General features: G+C 35.3%; 1 protein-coding gene across 10 annotated transcripts in view; it reads right to left on the reverse strand.

Moving 5' to 3' along the window:
- The window catches only part of Eaat1 (Excitatory amino acid transporter 1), a 225,597-nt gene that overhangs the window by 85,834 nt on the left and 119,172 nt on the right, over positions 1-20,591 (reverse strand). For all 10 annotated transcript variants that reach the window (XM_089106433.1, XM_089106435.1, XM_089106434.1 and 7 more), the window contains one exon: positions 6,697-6,802. In XM_089106433.1, coding sequence (XP_088962559.1) covers positions 6,697-6,802 — 106 coding nt within the window. The remainder of the gene's footprint in view (positions 1-6,696; positions 6,803-20,591) is intronic.

Consider the following 20,591-nt stretch of genomic DNA (forward strand, 5'->3'; position numbering starts at 1 on the left):
TATCTGCCAAAGGATGTTGATAAAAAAATTTATTCACTCTAACACTTAGAATTTGTCAATTTTATTCTATGTATCTGAGAAAAGGATGTTGATATAGAATTTAGTCACTCTGATGCTTAGATTATGTCAATTTTATCCGTCATATCCGATAAAGGATGTTGTTAAAGCATTTATTCATTCTGAAATTTAGATTTTGTCAATTTTATTTGATGTATCAGACAAAGGATGTTGATAAAAAAAAATATTCACTCTGACACTTATATTTTGTACATTTTATCTGAAAAATCCTATACAGTATATTTTTTAAGCATTTATGCATTATTATAGCGTGAATCTGCCACTTCCATTTCATGATTTTGACAAAAGGATGTTGATAAAAAAAAATTTACTTATTGTAATGCTCCTAAAAGGCATGCTTTAAACTATGTATCTGAGACCCTGAAATTGGTGTTTAATGTAGTCACTCTGATAGTTATATTTTGTCAATTTTATCCGACACATCCGATTAAGGATATTGTTATAGCATTTAATCATTCTTAAATTTATATTTTGTCAATTTTATCCGACATGTCTAACAAAGGATTTTTAAGAAAAATTTATTCATTCTGAAATTCAGATTTTGTCAATTTTATCCTATGTATCAGTGGAATGTATGTTGATACAGAATTTATTCACTCCGACACTTAGATTTCTTCAATTTTATCCAAAATATCAGATAAAGGATGTTGTTAAAGCATTTAATTATTCTGAAATTTAGATTTTGTCAATTTTATTCGATGTATCTGACAATGGATTTTGATAGTAAAAAAAAATTATTCACTCTGGCACTTATATTATATCAATTTTATTCGATGTATCTGTCAAAGGATGTTGTCATAGCATTTATTCACTCTGATACTTAGATTTTGTCAATTTTATCCGACACATCCGACAAAAGGATATTGATAATAAATTTATTCATTCTGAAATTTATATTTTGTCAATTTTATCCGATGTATCTGCCAAAGGATGTTGATAAAAAAAAATTTAGTCACTCTAACACTTAGAATTTGTCAATTTTATCATATATATCTGAGAAAAACATTTTGATATAGAATATAGGTACTCTGACACTTACATTTTGTTAATTTTATCGGTCATATCTGATAAAGGATGTTTTTAAAGCATTTATTCATTCTGAAATTTAAATTTTGTCGATATTATTTAACGTATCTGACAAGGCATGTTGATAAAAAAAAAATTATTCACTCTGATATTTATATTTTATCAATTTTATCCGACATATCCGATAAAGGATGTTTATAATGAATTTATTCATTCTGATACCTAGATTTTGTCAATGTTATCCCATGTGTCTGACAATAGATGTATGCAAATTCCTTTTCTTACATCTCCAATGTTTTAATAGAGATTCTAAACGTTTGATATGCTAGCTTAGCATACTCTAAAAACAATGAACACATAACAATGTAATATTTTGAATGAAATAATGCTATGTAGAATATTAATACAAAAATATATTATGATACATTATTAATATCAATGATTAACTTTGGACATTTTGAATCTGTTCCATAAAGTAGTTCACTATGTTCTCTCTTGATATTGTAGCTATTGTCTTCTCTTAGTTCGTAATCAGTAGAATAATCATTATTCCATTTTGAGTCATACACAGGTTTTACTGGTGTCTCATCAACATGCTCAATATGCTTTTCGTCTTTGATATTATTTGGTTCATTGACTGTTTGATCAATGGCAGTAACGTTTGCTGGTGCTTTGTTTTTCATCGATTCATGTTTATATTCCATAGTGATATTTTCTGACAATGCCCTTTTTATTTTTCTGGCAATTTCACAGTCTATTATCACATTATTTTACACAGGTAACAGTTTCGGCATGTAGACAAGATATGATTTAAGATATTAGTAGAAGACTATGCCTTTCTTTTTTTAACCTTCCGTTGAATGCTAATACCCGAAAGCTGACGATTGGATATATCAGTAGGTAATGTGCTACCTGCAACAGTAGCAAGGAGTTGTCTTCTATCATCAACGATTATTTTTATGTTGGCATTCTCTTTGAGTACAATCATCTCTGGAGATCTCAATCTCGCATAACCACCAATATAAGAGTTGAATTTTTTCGGTATTCCAAAGAAATTTAATTCCTTACTGTCGTGACAATGCATGCATACATTTCCAATAGTGCAACCACATGTACGTGTTTCATAGTTCAAATACTTCTCCTTGTCGGCATTCAATGTTATAATAACCTTGTTATGTGAACACACTTTATTAAAATGCTCCATCTTCACTTTTTTTTTTAAGATATGACTTATGTGTTTATCATTCCACTGCGAAAAAAAATACTGATTTAATGCATGCAATAGACTAGGTAGTGTCGATAACCGGACATAGAATACCAGTGGGAAAGCCACATCGTGTCTCTGACCAATCATAGAGCACAATTGTTAGAGCCGTAAGCATATTTTGTCATTTTAAGATACGTACAAAAAAAAATAAAAAAAATTTATGTAATGATTTCTTCAAATAATATCAAGAGGATTTGTTTTTACACTACTCACAGTGTAGAATGTGTTACTAAAATTTTGTTTTTAATGGGCAACAAGTAAAGAAAAACCACACGGAATCAGGCAACCGAGTCTCTCAAACCCCTTAAAGCTCTTTTAACAGATACAATAACTACTGATTTAAAAAAAAAACTTCTTTTTTAATGGGAACTAATTTGAGAAAAACCACACGGAATCAAGCAAGAGAGTCTCTCAAACCCCTTAAAGCTATTTTAAAAGATACAAAAACTACTTATTTAACACAAAAACTTCCTTTTTAATGAGCACTAAGTAAAGAAAAACCACACGGAATCAGGCAACTGAGTCTCTCAGACCCCTTAAAGCTCTTTTAAAATATACAAAAACTACTTATTTAACACAAAAATTTCGTTTTTAATGGGCACCAAGTAAAGAAAAACCACATGGAATCAGACAACCGAGTCTCTCAAACCCCTTAAAGCTCCTTTAAAAGATACAAAAACTAATTATTTAACACAAAAATTTCGTTTTTAATGAGAACTAAGTAAAGAAAAACCAAACGGAATCAGCCAACAGAGTCTCTCAAACCCCTTAAAGCTCTTTTAAAAGATACAATAACTACTTATTTAACACAAAAATTGTGTTTTTAATGGGCACAAAGTAAAGAAAAACCACACGGAATCAGGCAATCGAGTCTCTCAAACCCCGTAAAGCTCTTTTAAAAGATATAAGAAATACTTATTTAACACAAAAATTTTGTTTTTAATGGGTACCAAGTAAAGAAAAACCACACGGAAAAGCCCTTATAATAGCATAGGAAGGAACATAAGCTCCTGGAATAGCATAGGAAAGGGGCATAAACTCTTACAATAGCATGGGAGGGGACATAAGCCCTTAAAATAGCATGGGAATTCCTATACACGCAAGCAAATAACGTGGGAATTCCTATACACCCAATCAAACATCCAGAGTATTCCTATACACCCACGCAACTAAACATTGTATTGCTATAAACTCAAGCAAAATACCGTGGGAATACAAATGAATCCACTCAAAGACCTGGGGAGTTCCTATCAATGCAAGCAAAAGACTTTGGTCTTCAAATCAATTCACGAACAGAACATGGGACTACCTATACATGCAAGCAAATAACATGGGAATTCCTATACAAGCAAGCACATCACATGGTAATTCCTATCCACGCACGCAAATAACATGGGAATTCCTATACAATCAAGCAAATAACAGGGGAATTCCTATACACGCAAGCAAATAACATGGGAATTCCTATACACGCAAGCAAATAACATGGGAATTCCTATAATTGCAAGCAAATAACAAGGGAATTCCTATACACGCAAGCAAATAACATGGGAATTCCTATACTCGCAAGCAAATAACATACTCACTCTCTTTGAAAAACCAAACCAGACTATACCCACCAAACCAGATTATACCCACAAAACCAGACTATACCCACCAAACCAGATTACACCCACCAGAAACCTGTCTGGTTGACCTAATTCCTAGAGGCGCAATTCCAATGTATATTTTCATGTGTAATTGAAAACAACAGCAATTTCAATGTATATTTTCATGTGTAATTGAAAACAACAGCAATTTCAATGTATATTTTTATGTGTAATTGAAAGCTTTATATACATTACTACTAATCACAAAGGCCGTTTAATTAGAGTAGATAGCTCTTTTGAAAGCACTAAAAAAAACTTTAGCGTAAAGAGCGAGGTATTGACTTGGGGGAGAACCCCCTCATATACGTTTTAATTTCTGTTCGTTTTAATTTCTAATGTTGCTTCTTACTTTCAGTTGAAAAAACTAGTTTTTTTTTTATTTAATTTCTGATCTTTTTTTAAATAATGCTTGGAAATCTGGCGACCCCTTCATAGAAATTTCCCTTACACCAAAGAAACATCCTCCTTGGAAAGATTCTCCAGAGTAACCCCCTCCTCTAGCCCCCCCCCCTCCAGAACAAAATCCTTCCTGAAAATTTCTGTATACTTCCCAATAACCAATAAATAATGCTGGCAAGTCCGGCGCCCCCTTCATGGCAATTTCCCTTCCCCCATGAAAACTTCCTTCATGGACAGATCCTCCGACCATAATCCCCGACCCACCCCCACTACCAGAAAAAAAACCTCCGGAAAACTTATGTATATTTCCCAATAACCAATACTATATGTTAACATTGGGTAAAGTTCATAACTTTTAGCCCTCCCCCCGGGGACTTGGAGGGATTAAGTCATCCTAAAAGACATAGTTGTCATATTTTTGACCATACTGAACAAAATGGCTATCTCAAAATTTTGATCGGGAGACTTTGGGAAAAAAGTGAGCGTGGGAGGGGGCCTAGTTGCCCTCCATTTTTAGGTCACTTAAAAAGGGCACTAAAACTTATAATTTCCGTTCCAATGAGCCCCACCACGATATTCTAGGACCACTGGGTAGATACGATCACCCCTGGAAAAAAAAAAAAAAAAAGGTTCTATAACTTTGAGGGGGTCTTTCTCCCTTTTTTTGAAAATCAGCCAAATTTTCTCAGGCGCGTAGCTTTTGATGGGTAGCACTAAACTTGATGAAAGTTATATATTTGAAATCAGCATTGAAATCTGATTCTATTGATGTATCTATTGGTATCAAAAACCCATTTTCTAGAGTTTCAGTTACCATTGAGCCGGGTTGCTCCTTACTTACAGTTCGGTACCACGAACTGTTTGATACTGAACAAAATGGTTATCTCAAAATCTTGATCATAAAAATTTGAAAAAAGGGCGTGGGAGGGGGACCAGTTGCCCTCCAATCTTTTGATCACTTAAAAAGTAGGGTTCTCTGGTACGTTGAATCTGATGGTGTCATTTTTATTAAGATTCCTTGAATTTTAGGATGTGTTTCTCCCTATTTCAAAAATCAGCCAAATTCTCTCAGACGAGTTTTCATAACGAATCTTATATATTTGGATTCAGAATGATAAGCTAATTTTCTTTATGTATCTATTGATATCGAAATTCAGTTTTTTTGAATTTCGGTTACTATTGAGCCGGGTCGCTACTTACTTGCAGCTCGTTACCACGAACTGTTTGATATATAGTTAAGCCTCAATGGGTTTAAAAAAAATTTTTATGTTTTGTTTCCACGGTTTTATTTTCCTATAGTTTTCAGTGCATCAAAATATGTTTACAATTTTGCTATTATTTAGGTCCCCACTAGAACGGAGGCACCATTTTCACGAGGGGGTGGATGAGAACCAAATTATCTGGGGGCAACCAAAATAGAAGGGCGTTATTTTTCTCCCTATCTTTAGCTTCTTCGCCTATTTTCTTTAGCTATTTATATTTTCTTTAGCTATTTACCTATTTATCTTGAGAACCAAATTATCTGGGGGCGATCAAAACAGAAGGACGTTATTTTTCTCCCTAACTTTAGCTTGTTCGCCTATTTTCCCCTGATTTTTAAGGCTTTCTTGTGCTCTTTGCCAATGTTTTGTATATATAAAGGGTCACACAATTTATTAGATTGTTATTTTTACAGGGTTTTAAAAATTCTGTACGCTTCCCACAAACGATAGTTATAACCTTGTAGTAGCAGGATAGAAATAATATTTCTAAAATGAGCAAACAACCTAAATTTTCTACAAAAATAACGTATACTAGAAATACCAGAAATAATATTTAGATTTTTTACTTAGAGATTGGAGAAAAGAATTTTCAGATTACTTTACATCAGAATCATCACTTAGATGAGCACTAAAATGATAAAATCAGTGAAATGACGCAATTTTAAAATACCCATAGCAAATGCACGGTAATTTACCAGTTACCGGCGGGCTACCATTTAACCAGCACTGTCTTATTGGCGTTTTACATCATAATAATCAGCAAACTTTTATTGCCAGTTTACAGTTACAGGCGGTTGATAACATGCTCTTTGAGCAATTAAAAATTGGATGGCTATATTGTTGATAAAGAAATTATAAATTTTCAAACTTAGAATGTCATATATTTTTTTTATTTTAGTAGATCATCTGTCAAACTATCATTACTATAAGTCAAAACAATGTTTCTAGGTGTAGCTAACACTACCTACTTCCAGTAGGGTTTCAAAACACTGGATTTCTTTTAGAAAAGACATACCTGTCTGAACTTCGTCATGTTTTCACCAGCTGTAATCTTAAACCCTGAATTTGGCTTCACTGGGTCACCTTCGCTAGGGGTGAGTTCAACTTTAGCAGATCCGGGTCTGAAAAAAAGCAGGGGTGAAAAAAATAATAACTGGAAGTATTTAGGGGAGGAAGGTTACTGGATTTGAGCCCCCCCCCCCGTGAAATTTCTGTCCGGCTCTTAAAAAAGTAACAAAAATGCATAGAAAAATGTTTGATATGTTTTTATATCAAAATGACCAATTGAATAAACTGACTATTTCTCGAGGGTCTGACCAAGTCTTGAAAAGACAGCTTTTGCTATTTATTCCATTCGTATTCCCTATTAAAAGTGAAATAGGGCCAGGTTTTACAGAATCTGGGCTCTGTTCTTCTTTTATATCTATAATTTGACCTTTGATCTCTATGATATTGACGCACAGTGACCAGAGTTTTCTGGTGGCGCCTCATCCAATGTTCTGTCACAATTTTCAGTGCATTGGCAGCATGATTACGTTAACAGGTTTAGCTCAACGGTGTTGCCAGATGTTTGATTTAAAGTTGCGCCACTGTAAAAGTGAAAATGCGCCGAAAGCTCCATTTTTGTGAAAATTTACCAAATGAACGCTTCCCTCCCCCCGCAAATGCATCGATTAAAAAAAAATTGTGCACAAACACGTCAAAAAAAGCGCCAAAATCGTGCAAATGCATCCTATCTGGTCACTCTGTAGCTGAGTAGACTATAATACCATCTTCCCCAAACTCACAGAGAGGGTAATACTCCATGCTCTATTTATGATCATAAGCAACCGAAAATTTTCTTGAAGCGGCAAACAGTCCATGCAAAATCGAACATGAATATTCGTAAAACGCAGTGGAAGATTAAACTCAAATAACACACAGAACGAAAAGCTGTTTTCACATATAGGTATCGAAATAATTTTACCAAATTACTTGTGTTAACACCTCAGCTTCGGATTTCTCTTTCCTTGAGCCTTTCAAAGATTGCCGAATAAGCATTTTATGGTTTCAAAAGATTTCAACCCATTATTTTAGAATCAATACTACCATTTACCAAAACTCGTCCAAAATTTATTTCATCTTAAACCGACAGGAACATTACTTTTCGCGTTACGTATCAACATTTTATTAGAATGACATTAATGCAAAACCAGATTAAAAACTAAAAGTTTATAAGACTTATTAAATAGATTAATCAACTTTTTATTTATTAATGACTAAACCGAATGACACAAGTCCCTGGCCGTGGACACAAGTCACCGAATGACATTAATAGCCTCCACGGCCAGGGACTTATGTCATTCGGTTTATTCATTAATAAACAAAGAGTTTATTAATCTATTTTCAAAGTTTATTAATTGTTCATCCATATTTCATTTTGTTGCTACAAAAATAATAATAATAATTCACTTTTACCCACTTTAGAACATAAAGAATGCTGTTATAAACGAATAAATAATAAAGGAAAAAACAAAAATTTAGATAAAATACAATATCAGAAGTAAAAACAGCGATAAACGAAATTATATATCATTCCAACAAAACTAAGGCTAGGAAATCGGAAAATAAAGTACCTCTGATGAATATCAGTACTATTTAAACACGGGTACGATTTGAAGAAAAATCAACGAAAAATTCTCTACCTTTTTGGGATTTTAACAAAAGCTTGTCGATTTTTGTCGAAATATCTAATCCCTGTACTTTTAGCGATTCATGTATTCCTGATCCAAAGGAACACTTACAAGGGCGTCTTTTTTTGGGAAGAAAGGGGGAGCAGTTACCCCCATGTGAAGAAAACAGTTGTCATATATCCCATGCCCCTTGACTATCCGGATATGGACCCCTCTTGCCCCCCCCCCCAATATAAAATGCTGGAAATTCACCCCTGAAGACTTACAAGAAAAATGTTGATTTTTACTTAACTTGATTTAAAATTCTATGCAGAGCTCGAGTCTACTTGGCGCTGCCCAGCAGGCATTACGACATTGTGTGAAAGCATCATAGCTTGTCTCTGCCACTGTATATAGATTATATAGTGGGATAATATATCTATTATTTATATAATGTGGTCTCTGCTTTCCTATCTTTATTGTACCAACACATGGAGTGTCAGAACGGTAACAAATTTTTCAATGACTCGATTATCCACATAAGTATTAAATGAATAAATTTTTTTGGTTCGAAAATCTTTAGAAACCCTTACATAAATTATACAGAGGAGAGAAAAGGACATCTCAAATAATGAAAGACTATTTGATATAAATATTACCAAGGAATTTAAAAAAGTGAAATGCCACAAAGAGCAGCCACCCTAGACACCAGGGCTAGCAAGAACTTTAAATTTAAACTGCTACTTTAAATTAAAGATACTTTTTCTTTAGAATCGTTATCTCTTCCATGTGCTGAAAGTAGAGTAATCTGTTTCACTAACTTATAACTGATCTCACGATCGATCATGTGACACCCATAAAATACCTTGGATATACATAATATACCTTGGGATAGACATAGAGTCCCATCAAGTTTACTTTTAAATAGAACTCATAAGCGTAACCAAAATCAATGTGTAACCAAACCAGCAACATGTTCATGGATTTCATTCAGAGCCCAATTTTAAGTGAAAAAGAAAGTCAAAGACGCAGAAGTAATGATGAAAATAGAATAACTTGCCACACTACCTGCATATTATCAACAAAAAACTCCAGAATCAATCATTCAACAGCAGGAGACACTAAAAGTAAGACAGTGAGTTTTGCCAAGTTTGTTTTTAGAAATAACCAGTGCTTCCACTATACGAATTGCCCCCTTAAAGTGGAAATTTTGAGTCATAGCAAAGCGTTGCTTGACAATTCTCACCAAGGTCATTTCTAAATTTGTGCTTATTGATTGTTCGAATAATGCACGTCTGCCGTAAAAAAAGATCCGTTCGTTTTGATTTGGGTGATATAAGATTTAAAATTATCCAATCCTTCAAACATTACTTGTCCAGTTGAAAGTAGGTATCTTCAATATCCTGACTCCCATATTGTTCCTGGTGACCTCATTCCTTGTTTTTTCTGTCTTTCACTCTTTCTTAAAAATAAATTTGTCAATTTGGTAAATTATTGGCGAGCTTGTCACATTACCCCTCCCCAGATTTTTCAAATTGGGGCCCTTGTAACATTGCCTCCCTACAAGATTTTACCCCCTCCCCTATATCTTCAGTTACAGAATTAAGGTATTAATTCAGTTCACACTACATAAAGGATTTTTCAGTTACTGAAATAATTGTAAATGTAATCACAGATAAGATATGAGGCCATCAAGCGAGGCAGTTTACTCAATCAATTTAGCTTTCAATGGCGTCAATTCGCTAAAATGTGTGTGTGTGTGGGGGGGGGGGATTGTCATTTTATTTCGATGAAAATATAAAGAGACGAATTTCAATGAAGATACCCCCAAAAAGGTGCTTTTCATAACCTAGAAGAGACGGTAAATACAGGGACTCGCATGCAATCCTTCCCCCTTCCCAACTCAAGCCACTGCATTTCACATGCGCAGTAATGGAGATTGCTTCTCGCAGTAATTTACTTCGAATTGGTGTTCGAATGATCTCTAGTGCCAAAACCTGACGTTTGGCCAAGGCACTGTTGTGAGATAAAGGCATAATATCCCTCATGAGTAGTATGGTAATAGGCACCACTGAACCTACATTCAACCTAAGGCCATAGGGAATATCACACCTACATTCAACCCTACAAGAATATGCTCAAAAGTGTACGCACTTTCACACCTACGCCTGAGGCATGGATATGCGTGTAGTTTAACCGGTACATTGACTTGCCAGGGTCAGTCGCCCATTACTACGAACGGTACTTGCCCTACCAAACGGGTTTTCTAATGTGACATCCATTTTTTGGGGGTCAAACAGAGAGAGAGCGGCGGTCACACTAAATTGATTAGTAGTTGGAATCAGATATAAGGAGTTATTTTCATTGTAGTTCTTATTCGTAGGAGAATTGAATCCAGAGAGAGAATAGTTTATTTGAGAGGATATTAGTGGAAAAAAAAATGAGTGGTGCATTTACATTATTGGAGATTAATGATGGAACCGACAGCAGCAGCAGCAACGATATACGAGTACCCAATGTAGCTGTGGAAATAACCGCTGGCTGTAGACTATGCCTTGAATGGGATAGTATGTATAATAGATGAGTGATATCATTAAGCAAGTTTAAGCAGGAGGAGCAACTATGTTTTGCTGGAAAAGTGAATATTCTCCATATAAATAAACTTCGGTCAGCATTAGATGTCCTATCGAAATATATTGATGAGAACAAAATGCATCAGTGAATAAGATTATTGTAATTATTTTCAATAAAAATGTTTCTAAATCAATGGTATTTTTTTTTCTTTCTATAGTAGACTAGCGTATATTTTCTAGAGTACAAAAAGAAACTCTGGTTAGTCTGAAGTTGGTTGTGAGAGAGTTAGGACATTAAAAAATGGATGGATTCGAGAAAGAGCAAATCATGAGGAATCTAGTTCTTATGGAAAAACGTTTGATTCTAGTTGATGATTTTCTAGAGTTGTCTATTCAAAGGAAGATATTTTCTCGCGGAATGCTTGTTGATATAATGAAAACTGATTCTCCATCAGAATTAGACTATTGTATGAAGCTTCTACGTCGTGGTCCAAATGCATTTACACAATTTATTGATATATTGATCACGACACGGCAAAATGATATTGTGGATATGCTTTTAAACATTAGTTTTGAAATTTATGACTTTTTTCATGAGATAGATGGTGCTCAAGGATGATTTACTCCTCTCTCTCTATCTCAGACAATTTTTGTTGTTGCTAGGTCAGTTTCATTGTGGTAGTGAGAGTGTCAACACATGACAAAATGTTCTATACATGTCCGTTTTTTATATACACACTCGGCAGCTGGTCATCATCACGTGAGAATTGCAGAATGATTGACGAGTATGATGAAAAGTGTAGATTATGCAACCCCTGTAAATTGCACAGAGGATATGCTGTACAAATTAAAGGTTGTAATTCCTGTCTTGAAGAAGTGTGTGACTCTCATCCTAGAGGCCACCTATGCTCCAATTGTCATTATGATAAATGTAATCAGTGGGAGAATACATATCCCGGTATGATTGGAAAGAATCCTAAACGTGATTTTAGTTTATTGCTACGAGATTGGTATCGTCGTGGTTTTAGATTGTTCTGGGAGGAGGAACCGGGTCAACGATTCAACTGTTGGAACAAAAAAAGAATATGGTTTAAACGTCATCGTTGTGAAGACACTGGGTGTTATGATTATAAGCCCACTGATTTTTATTTGGCAGTGACAGAATGTGATTTAACACTTGAGGACACTGTTTATGAAATTGCATCAAATACGCAAATTGAAATGTGAATTCTATAGAATGAATGAGAATAGTGTCATTGACTATACAAAGGGATATGACAAGAGTGAAGTCACACTCTACTGTATAAAATGTGACCCTGACTTTGCAATACAGCAAGATCAGTACACTGTGAGTTCAGATAATCTACCTGCACTAGCCTCTTTCAACAAAGATCTAGAAGTGGATGAAATAAAAATAGTAGAAATGTTGTTTTATCAAGTATATAAATTTTTTTTTATTAAGATAAAATTCAACATACATTCTTAGTAATATCTATTATCAGGACACTAAAATCAAGATTAAATACACTTGTAAGTATATTCTCCACTAGAAAGTCGTTCAATTGAGGTAGGTCAACGTAGATGTCGAGAAACTGCTTGTAGGTGTAGCCACGACATCTGAACATGAAAAAGAGTAGTGCATGAAACCCACATGTCTTAGTCGTTAAATCCTGTACTCTTCGTTGATTTTGAATAATAGGTTTCCCACTGTTTTCAATAAAGTTGTTGATGTATGGAGTGTAGAATTTATACGATAGGCCAAGAGGATCAAAAAATTCAATATTCTTCGCTGTTTGAAAGATGCATAGCCAATTACCTGTCTTCAAAGTCGATGGACTGCTATTAACAATGATTAGGGTATTGTTAACGCTTTGAATTTTTTCAATGAAGTCCGATGGTATGCAATAGGACTTGTACTGGGACAAGTATGGATCCATACTAAATACATTGATTATTTGGTTTGTGTTCATGGTGCAAGGTCTAGTAGAACACTGCCGTCGGGCGTGATTTCCCAATTGGTTTCAAATTGACTCAGTGATATTAGTGTGATATTCTCGATAAGAGCATTGGCATATACACACTCTAAACGTACAGTCCCTTTTCGTACTTTGATCATATCCTGAGTCCCCGACAAATCCAAAATAATAGCATCATGATTTTTTAAGAATATTGAATCGGTTATTCCATTTTCAAATAGTTGAGAGTCATGATCTAGGGATTGCATAGTCAACTCGTACAGAGTTCTATAGGATTTTTTGTCAAATGATAGAGTGTTCAGTCGAATACCATTCACTTTGCACACGAGGCTAGATAGACCAAAAAATTTAAAATCATGGGGGGATTCAGTCCAGGATCCAACGGCACTCCCACTTCTCACAAAGGTTACCGCCCGTTTTGATGCAAGTGTTTCATTGACATCTTATGCGTTGCTATCGCGATTGGAGCCAGTGTCTTTGGTACGTGGTGTAGTGGCTACATAAGGAACAATACGTGAGGGGCTGTGGTCAGTTATTTTCAGCTTTTCCACTGCCAATGCTCACTTGCTTATAGCCTGTGGTATCTAAAAGTGACTACTTTCCGCAGCAATAAGAACGGTTGTATCGGGAGCTGCTGGGCTTGTTTTTCTGAAAATAAAATTCGATGGGGCCAACTGTAACTTTATGTCAATCTTAATATTGGGGGGTAACCATCGGGATATATCGAATATCTCATGATTTAATATTCCAACCAGATAATACTCTTGAGCCATTGTTGTGGTCAACTCATCGTCAGTACCAATATCTGTCTGTTAGTCACGGTACAACACCTGTAATCTCATATTCTTGTACGCCTTTGGCGTCATCACTTTCAATTGCCTGTAAAATGTATAGTTGGGAAGGTTGTTGGTATAAATTAGATTAGTTTCAAACATCAATATATTAATTTGTTTTAAAAGGTTGTGTAGAATACAGTTTTCATAGGAGAGACTATCGCCGGCATTTAGAGTTGTATTATCTGACTTTTTCTTCACAACAAAATTTAAATCAATAAATGTTGACGACAAGTCAATGAAATAGTCTTCATTGGAAAATATTTGAAAATGTTGGTTGGCCGAAAGGGGTTGTTGGGGGTGAAATTGTTCATGGTGGCTAGATCTGCCACTAACATCAACGTAGTCAGCAAGGTATAGATTCAATAAGAGGCTGACCGATGGTTATGCGTTCTTGTTGGGGAGACGGGCCATACTTGGAGCAAAAATCATCATTCATTCTAACTATCTTTTTCTTTTTCTTCTTCTTCTTCTTCTTCTGCTTACCGAGCTTCTTTGTCTCATTCCTCAAAGTCCTTGTTGATGCCCTTCGCTTCCTGCCTGGGTGGATACTGATGAGTGAATAATGCGAAAGTATCCTTTTCAATCTTTCCCTATTTTGTGGAGATTTTAGTTGCTCAACAACGGCTCTTGCTGAAGATCAAATGTATTCCTTAACACTTTTCTTGAAATTCTCGCCCGACCACCAGTCCTGTAGTGTGGAGGCAGCAAAATTTGATGCAGCAGGTACAAGATATTTTCTCGCAAGGGGTAGTGCAGAACGAAATAGCCTAGCAAACCAGCTACCAAGACCATAGCCAGACATTGTAGTACGCCCCTTGTAGTAGTCCAATCCTTGGCCTATTTGACGTGGACTCAAAGCACCAACATAACAATCGATATCGGGACAGACAAATGGAATTCTCCTATTGTTCATTTTAGGTGATTGTACTGTCGTTGACAATGGGTCGAAAATGACATGTAATCACTGCTAAGCCTTTTGTTATTGCTAGAGGATCACCCAATTCACTTCTTAGTGTTAACTGACAGAGTTCCAAATACGAAGTGTTTACTGGAACATATAGAAGATGCTTTATATTGTAGTGACGAACAAGTTCACGAGTTGTTTTTTGTTCAAGAATACGTAGGAGGAGGACTTTTGAATTACTAACTCTCGATGTTTCTACAAAGGCTACATAGAGAAATAGTCAAGTGTCTGAGGCGAAACAAGGTGTATAATCTGCAAAAATAACTTGATTCATCCCGAAAACAGTGTCAGTATTTTTCCCATTGATCACTTTCTGTTTAAAGCTAAGAACATCTATCAGATTATCATTGAGAATAATTATTTCAGTCTCAAGAGGTGAGGTAATGTAAATCCTATCATGTTCCAATGAATAATTAAAATGGAATTTACCATTCCTACGATATGAGATTTTTCCATTGCTTGCACGACACAAATCTCCCATATTATCATATTCAATATATTTCAATTTGGTATGTGGATATTCACTCGATTTAAGTGCTTCAACCCATTCATAGTCGACATAGTTCAACCCTTTCATAGTCCAATCGAGTGGTATAACTTTTTTATCATACACATGATCCTTTCTCAGGATGTCATAGGTATTTTGGAGAATACAGTCGACAAGAGCCACTTCATACGCACCGTCAAGTTGGATGGCGGGGGAGATTTTTGTCCAAAAATCACTTATTGTATTCAAGTCATTTTAGAGAGGATTTGTAACGTTGGAGATGAATGTTACATAGAAATCATTGGGCATTGTCAATATCTTCAACACCGATCCAAGAATCAAAATCAGAGTTGTATACTAGCCAGCGAACAAGTAACTGTTTTTTACCCCTACGAGTACGTGTCTTTAATATCTTTTCAATTTGATATATTTCACTAGCATTTTTAGCTTTTTGTAGTTCATAGTCATATAAGCCACCGATAATCTCTTAATCTTTGTTATCACGCAGGCGATAAGTTATGGGTTTATTGTCTAGTATTTTCGCCACTTTAAAAATTTGTGTGGACCAGAATTAATTCCCTTTTTAGAAAACATGACTAGCTATGTTATTTCCAACAGTGTCGCCAACATTCGATTTATTTTTCATCTTTTGGACACCTGATTCATTGCAAAATTGTTTAAGACATGTCTTGATTGCAAAATAATTAGAGAGTTGAAGATCCGTTGGTGTAGAACCGGACATTCATCGATGAGGTTGTTGATTAAAAATCAACATGATTTTATCTACATCATGAATAAAAGCCGATGCATTTTTCAATGTACAATATCTTGAAATTAAAAGCCGAATAGTTCTTATCAATCGTTCGGCCAATGCAGCCTTTATAGGACTGTGACTATGATAGAGCAGTGGACTATATTTCTCTATTACTTTTACAACATGGGGATTAACAAATTCACTACCGCGATCCGTTTGAATTTTTTTATACAAATCCTGTTCAAGAATACTTTCAATGGCCTGAGCAACTTCAGCACCTCTCTTTGGGCGCAATGGAATGGCATATGCATAGCAACTAAAAACGCTGATTGCAAGTAGGATGTACTTGTACGGTGTATTGTAACGTCTTTGAAGCTCATCTAGAGTCTAGATATCTGCTTGCATTATATGCAACGGGTAAAAAGCTTTAGTTTTTTGATATTGATTGGCAAGAAGTCTATGATTTCTATGCAGAGTGTAACTTTATTTATTTTGTAGATAGTCTTGTGCACTTTTAGTCTGAACACCAGTGACTTTGAAAAAAGTGGTGGGGGAACTTAAACTCCCCGCCTCACCAATATTTTCATAAGCACCTTTCAGAACTTTAACCATTTTGAACGTAAACACGTTGTGTAACGTCCGCTACCCCTTTGTATAATGGCTGTTGGTGGTGGTGATGGTGACGTTGACTTGATACGTCTTCGCTTTTGTCTAGCTATCAGTGGTGTGCTATTATTTTCCAAAATTGATTTAAAATCTTCTTCTTCAAGTTCATTTTTTAATGGTCTAGATGTTGATGATGATGATGATGATGATGATGATGCATGGTCATTTAATTTTTTTAGAATTTGTATATTGCTAATAACACTTTTGGGCAGGTTCAATGTATTTAAAAGATTGTATAGATGAGTGCCAAATGATACTAGCCCTTTACGATCTGTAACCATGTCATAGATTAAATCAAGTAGATTATACTTCTTGACCTGAATTATAATCTCTTTCGCATTGCTTTCAACTTGAATGTGATCTTGACCACTTTTCAAGAGATAGGTGAGGAGTCGTGTTATTTGTTAACGAAATGAGTGGAGCATTTGATTTCTAAATTTAAATACAATTGATTCCAATTCCTCCTTCTTTAATTGTGTTCCAGCGGCAGAGTCTTGAGGGGAGGATTCTTTTTTGGGATCAGCAGCAGCAGCAGCAGCAGTGGGCTTTAAGAGAAAGGACTTGTGTTTGTCCCCTCAGCGAAGTGCATTTTGAAGTAAAAGCAGTTTTTTTATCATCCTCATTATTTTCATTGTCAAGGAATTTACTCCGATTGTTCTCAAAGCGTTCGACGGGTGAGAGAGCGAGTTCTATTGGAGTTAATTTATAGGGTTTTGCCATTCTCACTAGAGAAAACTGTTTACAATTCCTGCAATTATTGGCAGTAAAAGTGTGAAAAAGCTACCGCCCGCCTGAAGAAGTCGTTTCCTTTTAAAATTCTTTCCTTTCTTCTTAGAGGCCAATGTACGTACAATGGAACGATGCTGCTTTGCCTGTTGCTTAACTACTTCTGGCACTTGAACATTACCCTCGATCAAATTTAAACAAAGTTCGGATATTAGATTAATGAAATCATTGTAAATACCGTGTTTGAGTAGTGCTTTCCTAAGCGGAGGTTTTGAAGTGCTTAGAACTGAAAACAAATTTCTCTTTTCATGTAGTTTCTTCAGTGTCATGATAGCAACTAATAGGTCTTTTTAGTGTTCAAGGGGAGATATACTGTAATTTCATTGTCAAAAATATCTGTGACTACACACAGATCCTCGGGTGTATTTTGATTAAGATCCAATAGGATGTAACCATAAGGTTTATTAGTGGCCTGATTGTATGCTGAGAGCAGAACATTGGGGGTGCCTGGACAGATTTGATTATTGAGAGTTGTTGGTGATCTAGAATCACAAACAACTCTGTAGATGATATAGTAGGTACAGTTCATTGCAAGTGTTCGCATACATTTGCTCTGATGAAAGAAATTGTGTAGAACCAGAGTAATGAAAATCTGTTCATGATGAGAGCGAACAGTGAACAGTTGTAGCATTTCCTGGGACCATTGCTCAATAGATTCAGCCAGATCGTCAATAATCAGCCAAGAGTTTGGTTCAATAATGCTGAAAACATCAAGTCCCTGCATGAATTGTATTTGCACCAATCCCGTCGTGGCAATTGCTTTTATTTTATCATATGACTCTTGCCAAATACTGTAACAATAGTAAATTTTTTTTGGCTTTTCCACAAATATTTTATCGCAATTTTTAATTATTTAAGTTAAGAGTGTTGTTTTGCCCGACATTGACGGTCCACACAGAAACGATATGAATGGTGTTTTAAATTGATACATGTTCCCTTCAACAGTTCACCTAGACAACTAACTGTAGACTATGGCTGTCTAATGTCTAAATAATTTCCCTATTACTACTCCGTTCAAGAATAATAATAATAATAATAATAATGAGAAGAAGAAGAAGAAGAAGACGAATAAAGAATAATATTTTCTTTTATTAAGCATAAAAAAGTAACAATACTTTAAAAAAAACAATACAATGAAAAAAGCACATTAAACATGAAAAAAAATAAACTTTTTTTAATTTATCTATAATAAAAAATACAACATTTACATAACCACTAGAAAAAAAAACACTTAAATAAATACACTTTTTTTTTATTTATAAAAAAAAATACAACATTTATTACAATAATGCACTTAAAATAATATCACTTTTATTTACAACATTTTAAATTTTGGGATCCCCCCTACCCCCGGGGGCAGCTGCGAGGGCGACGCGGGGCGGGCGGGGGAGAGCCGGGTACCGGGAAGCGGGGGCCCGGGGCCGCAGGCCTCGGCCCGGTCGGGCATTAAATAGTGGAAATTTATCTGCCGTGCAAACACACATACACACATTTAAAATTTATTGTGATAAAGAAAAAAAAGAATTAAAAAAAAAAAACACGTAATTACCCAAAAACCCGCCCATCACCTTTATACTTTTTTTTAATTAATTTAATATCATTTTTCTATACCGAGTTGTTTTCTTTTATATTTAAAATAAAAACGTAGTGAAATAAAAAAGTTAACGTGTGGTAGTACCTTCACACCATCCTCAAGCGCAAATACTTTGTCCGATATGTCCGACATGGCGTTTTTCTCGGTTCTAACTGTTTAGATTTTAAATTATGAATAGTGAATTTCATGGGCATTTAATCTTGGCATTAGTCTAATTTACCAACATTTTCTATATTCACAAAAGTCAAAATTATTTTTTACAAAGTGTGTAGGTACCCCCTTGCAAACTTGTTTGATATCCTTGCCGTGCGTTTCCACACAGTATACCTTCGGACCAGGAAACACACCACTGGATATCGGATCACTACCCGTTTCAGATTTTAGTATTAACAATTGATTTGGGGCCTGACGTTTCACTAGCTCCGGGTAGAGTGATTTATCCCAATTAGTGTAGTCCATTCCTGAGCTAATGTAATCGCCATTTTCTAAATCATTCAATAGATTTTCAGTTTTGACTTTTAACAGGAGTGAATCAGTGTCCCCGTAATACACTTGAACTTGTACCTCAATCGGCAACTGTACATTGCATACATTATAATAAAATGACAACAGGAGTTTCTTGGATATTTCAGTTATTGCACTTCCGCCGGTAATATTTTTATTTAATACAATGTTTCTTTTCATGCGATGTAGGAGCACCATATTAGAGTCTATGATTGTGAATGATGTGAAGTTTGGATCCGCAATGATTCGAGCACAATCTTTGGGGTTGGTTACAATGTCACATCGACTTCTGTGTCGAACGCTCTCGCACATTTTACCGAAAGCTGAGTTCAAAATGAGTTGATAGATTTCCTTCTCAACCTTCGTTTTCGCTTATGAACGTTTACTGACAAAGGTGTCAATAAACGTTTTCATATAAGGCTTTTGATCAAATTGGAAGGCTCTATGAATCTTCGTGACTTTGAAACTACTGGACACCGTCCATTTCAATAGCACGTGATGAACAACAATATTCGGTTTCGGTTTGAGGTCGGCAATTAGTTTTTGTTTTGAAGGTATCCAGTGCATACTCCCATGCTCTACTAAAGATAAATTGTAGGAGCTCAGAGAGTCCCTATCCACCGGTCTATTTATTCACGGAAAAACAAAGTCTTTTACCGAGTCATGAATTTCCATGGGTATTTCACCGTCAATTTCAAAAAAACATCCCTGTGTCCCAGTTTCCTTAAAACTAGCAATATCGGGGAAATTTGAATCACACGGATTGTCAAACCATCTATAATTGCCATACGGTCAACAGTAGTGAGAAATTGCAGATGGGTAAAGAGAATTCATATCCCAAATACTGTGTCCGACTTTTCATCGGTGTGCTGTCCACTCGCATCAGTTTTCATGATACGATCCCCGTGAAAAACATACCCTCCCCTCATTGATCTCTCTACAAACAGATGGTGATCCACTTCGGTGATTAGACCTATTTCTTCTTTGCTGATTTTAAGAATCAAGTCCATCACCAGATGAGGAGTGGAAAAATAATACCCTAAATCCAACCCAATTTCCCCATAGATTTTATCCGTATTTTTGCACACAATATCCAGAAGAGTGAGTACGTCACTGGCC

Source organism: Artemia sp. Qi Xiang Cuo, chromosome 20, assembly GCF_049724085.1.
Source record: "Artemia sp. Qi Xiang Cuo chromosome 20, ASM4972408v1, whole genome shotgun sequence".
Classification (NCBI taxonomy): Eukaryota; Metazoa; Arthropoda; class Branchiopoda; order Anostraca; family Artemiidae; genus Artemia; species Artemia sp. Qi Xiang Cuo.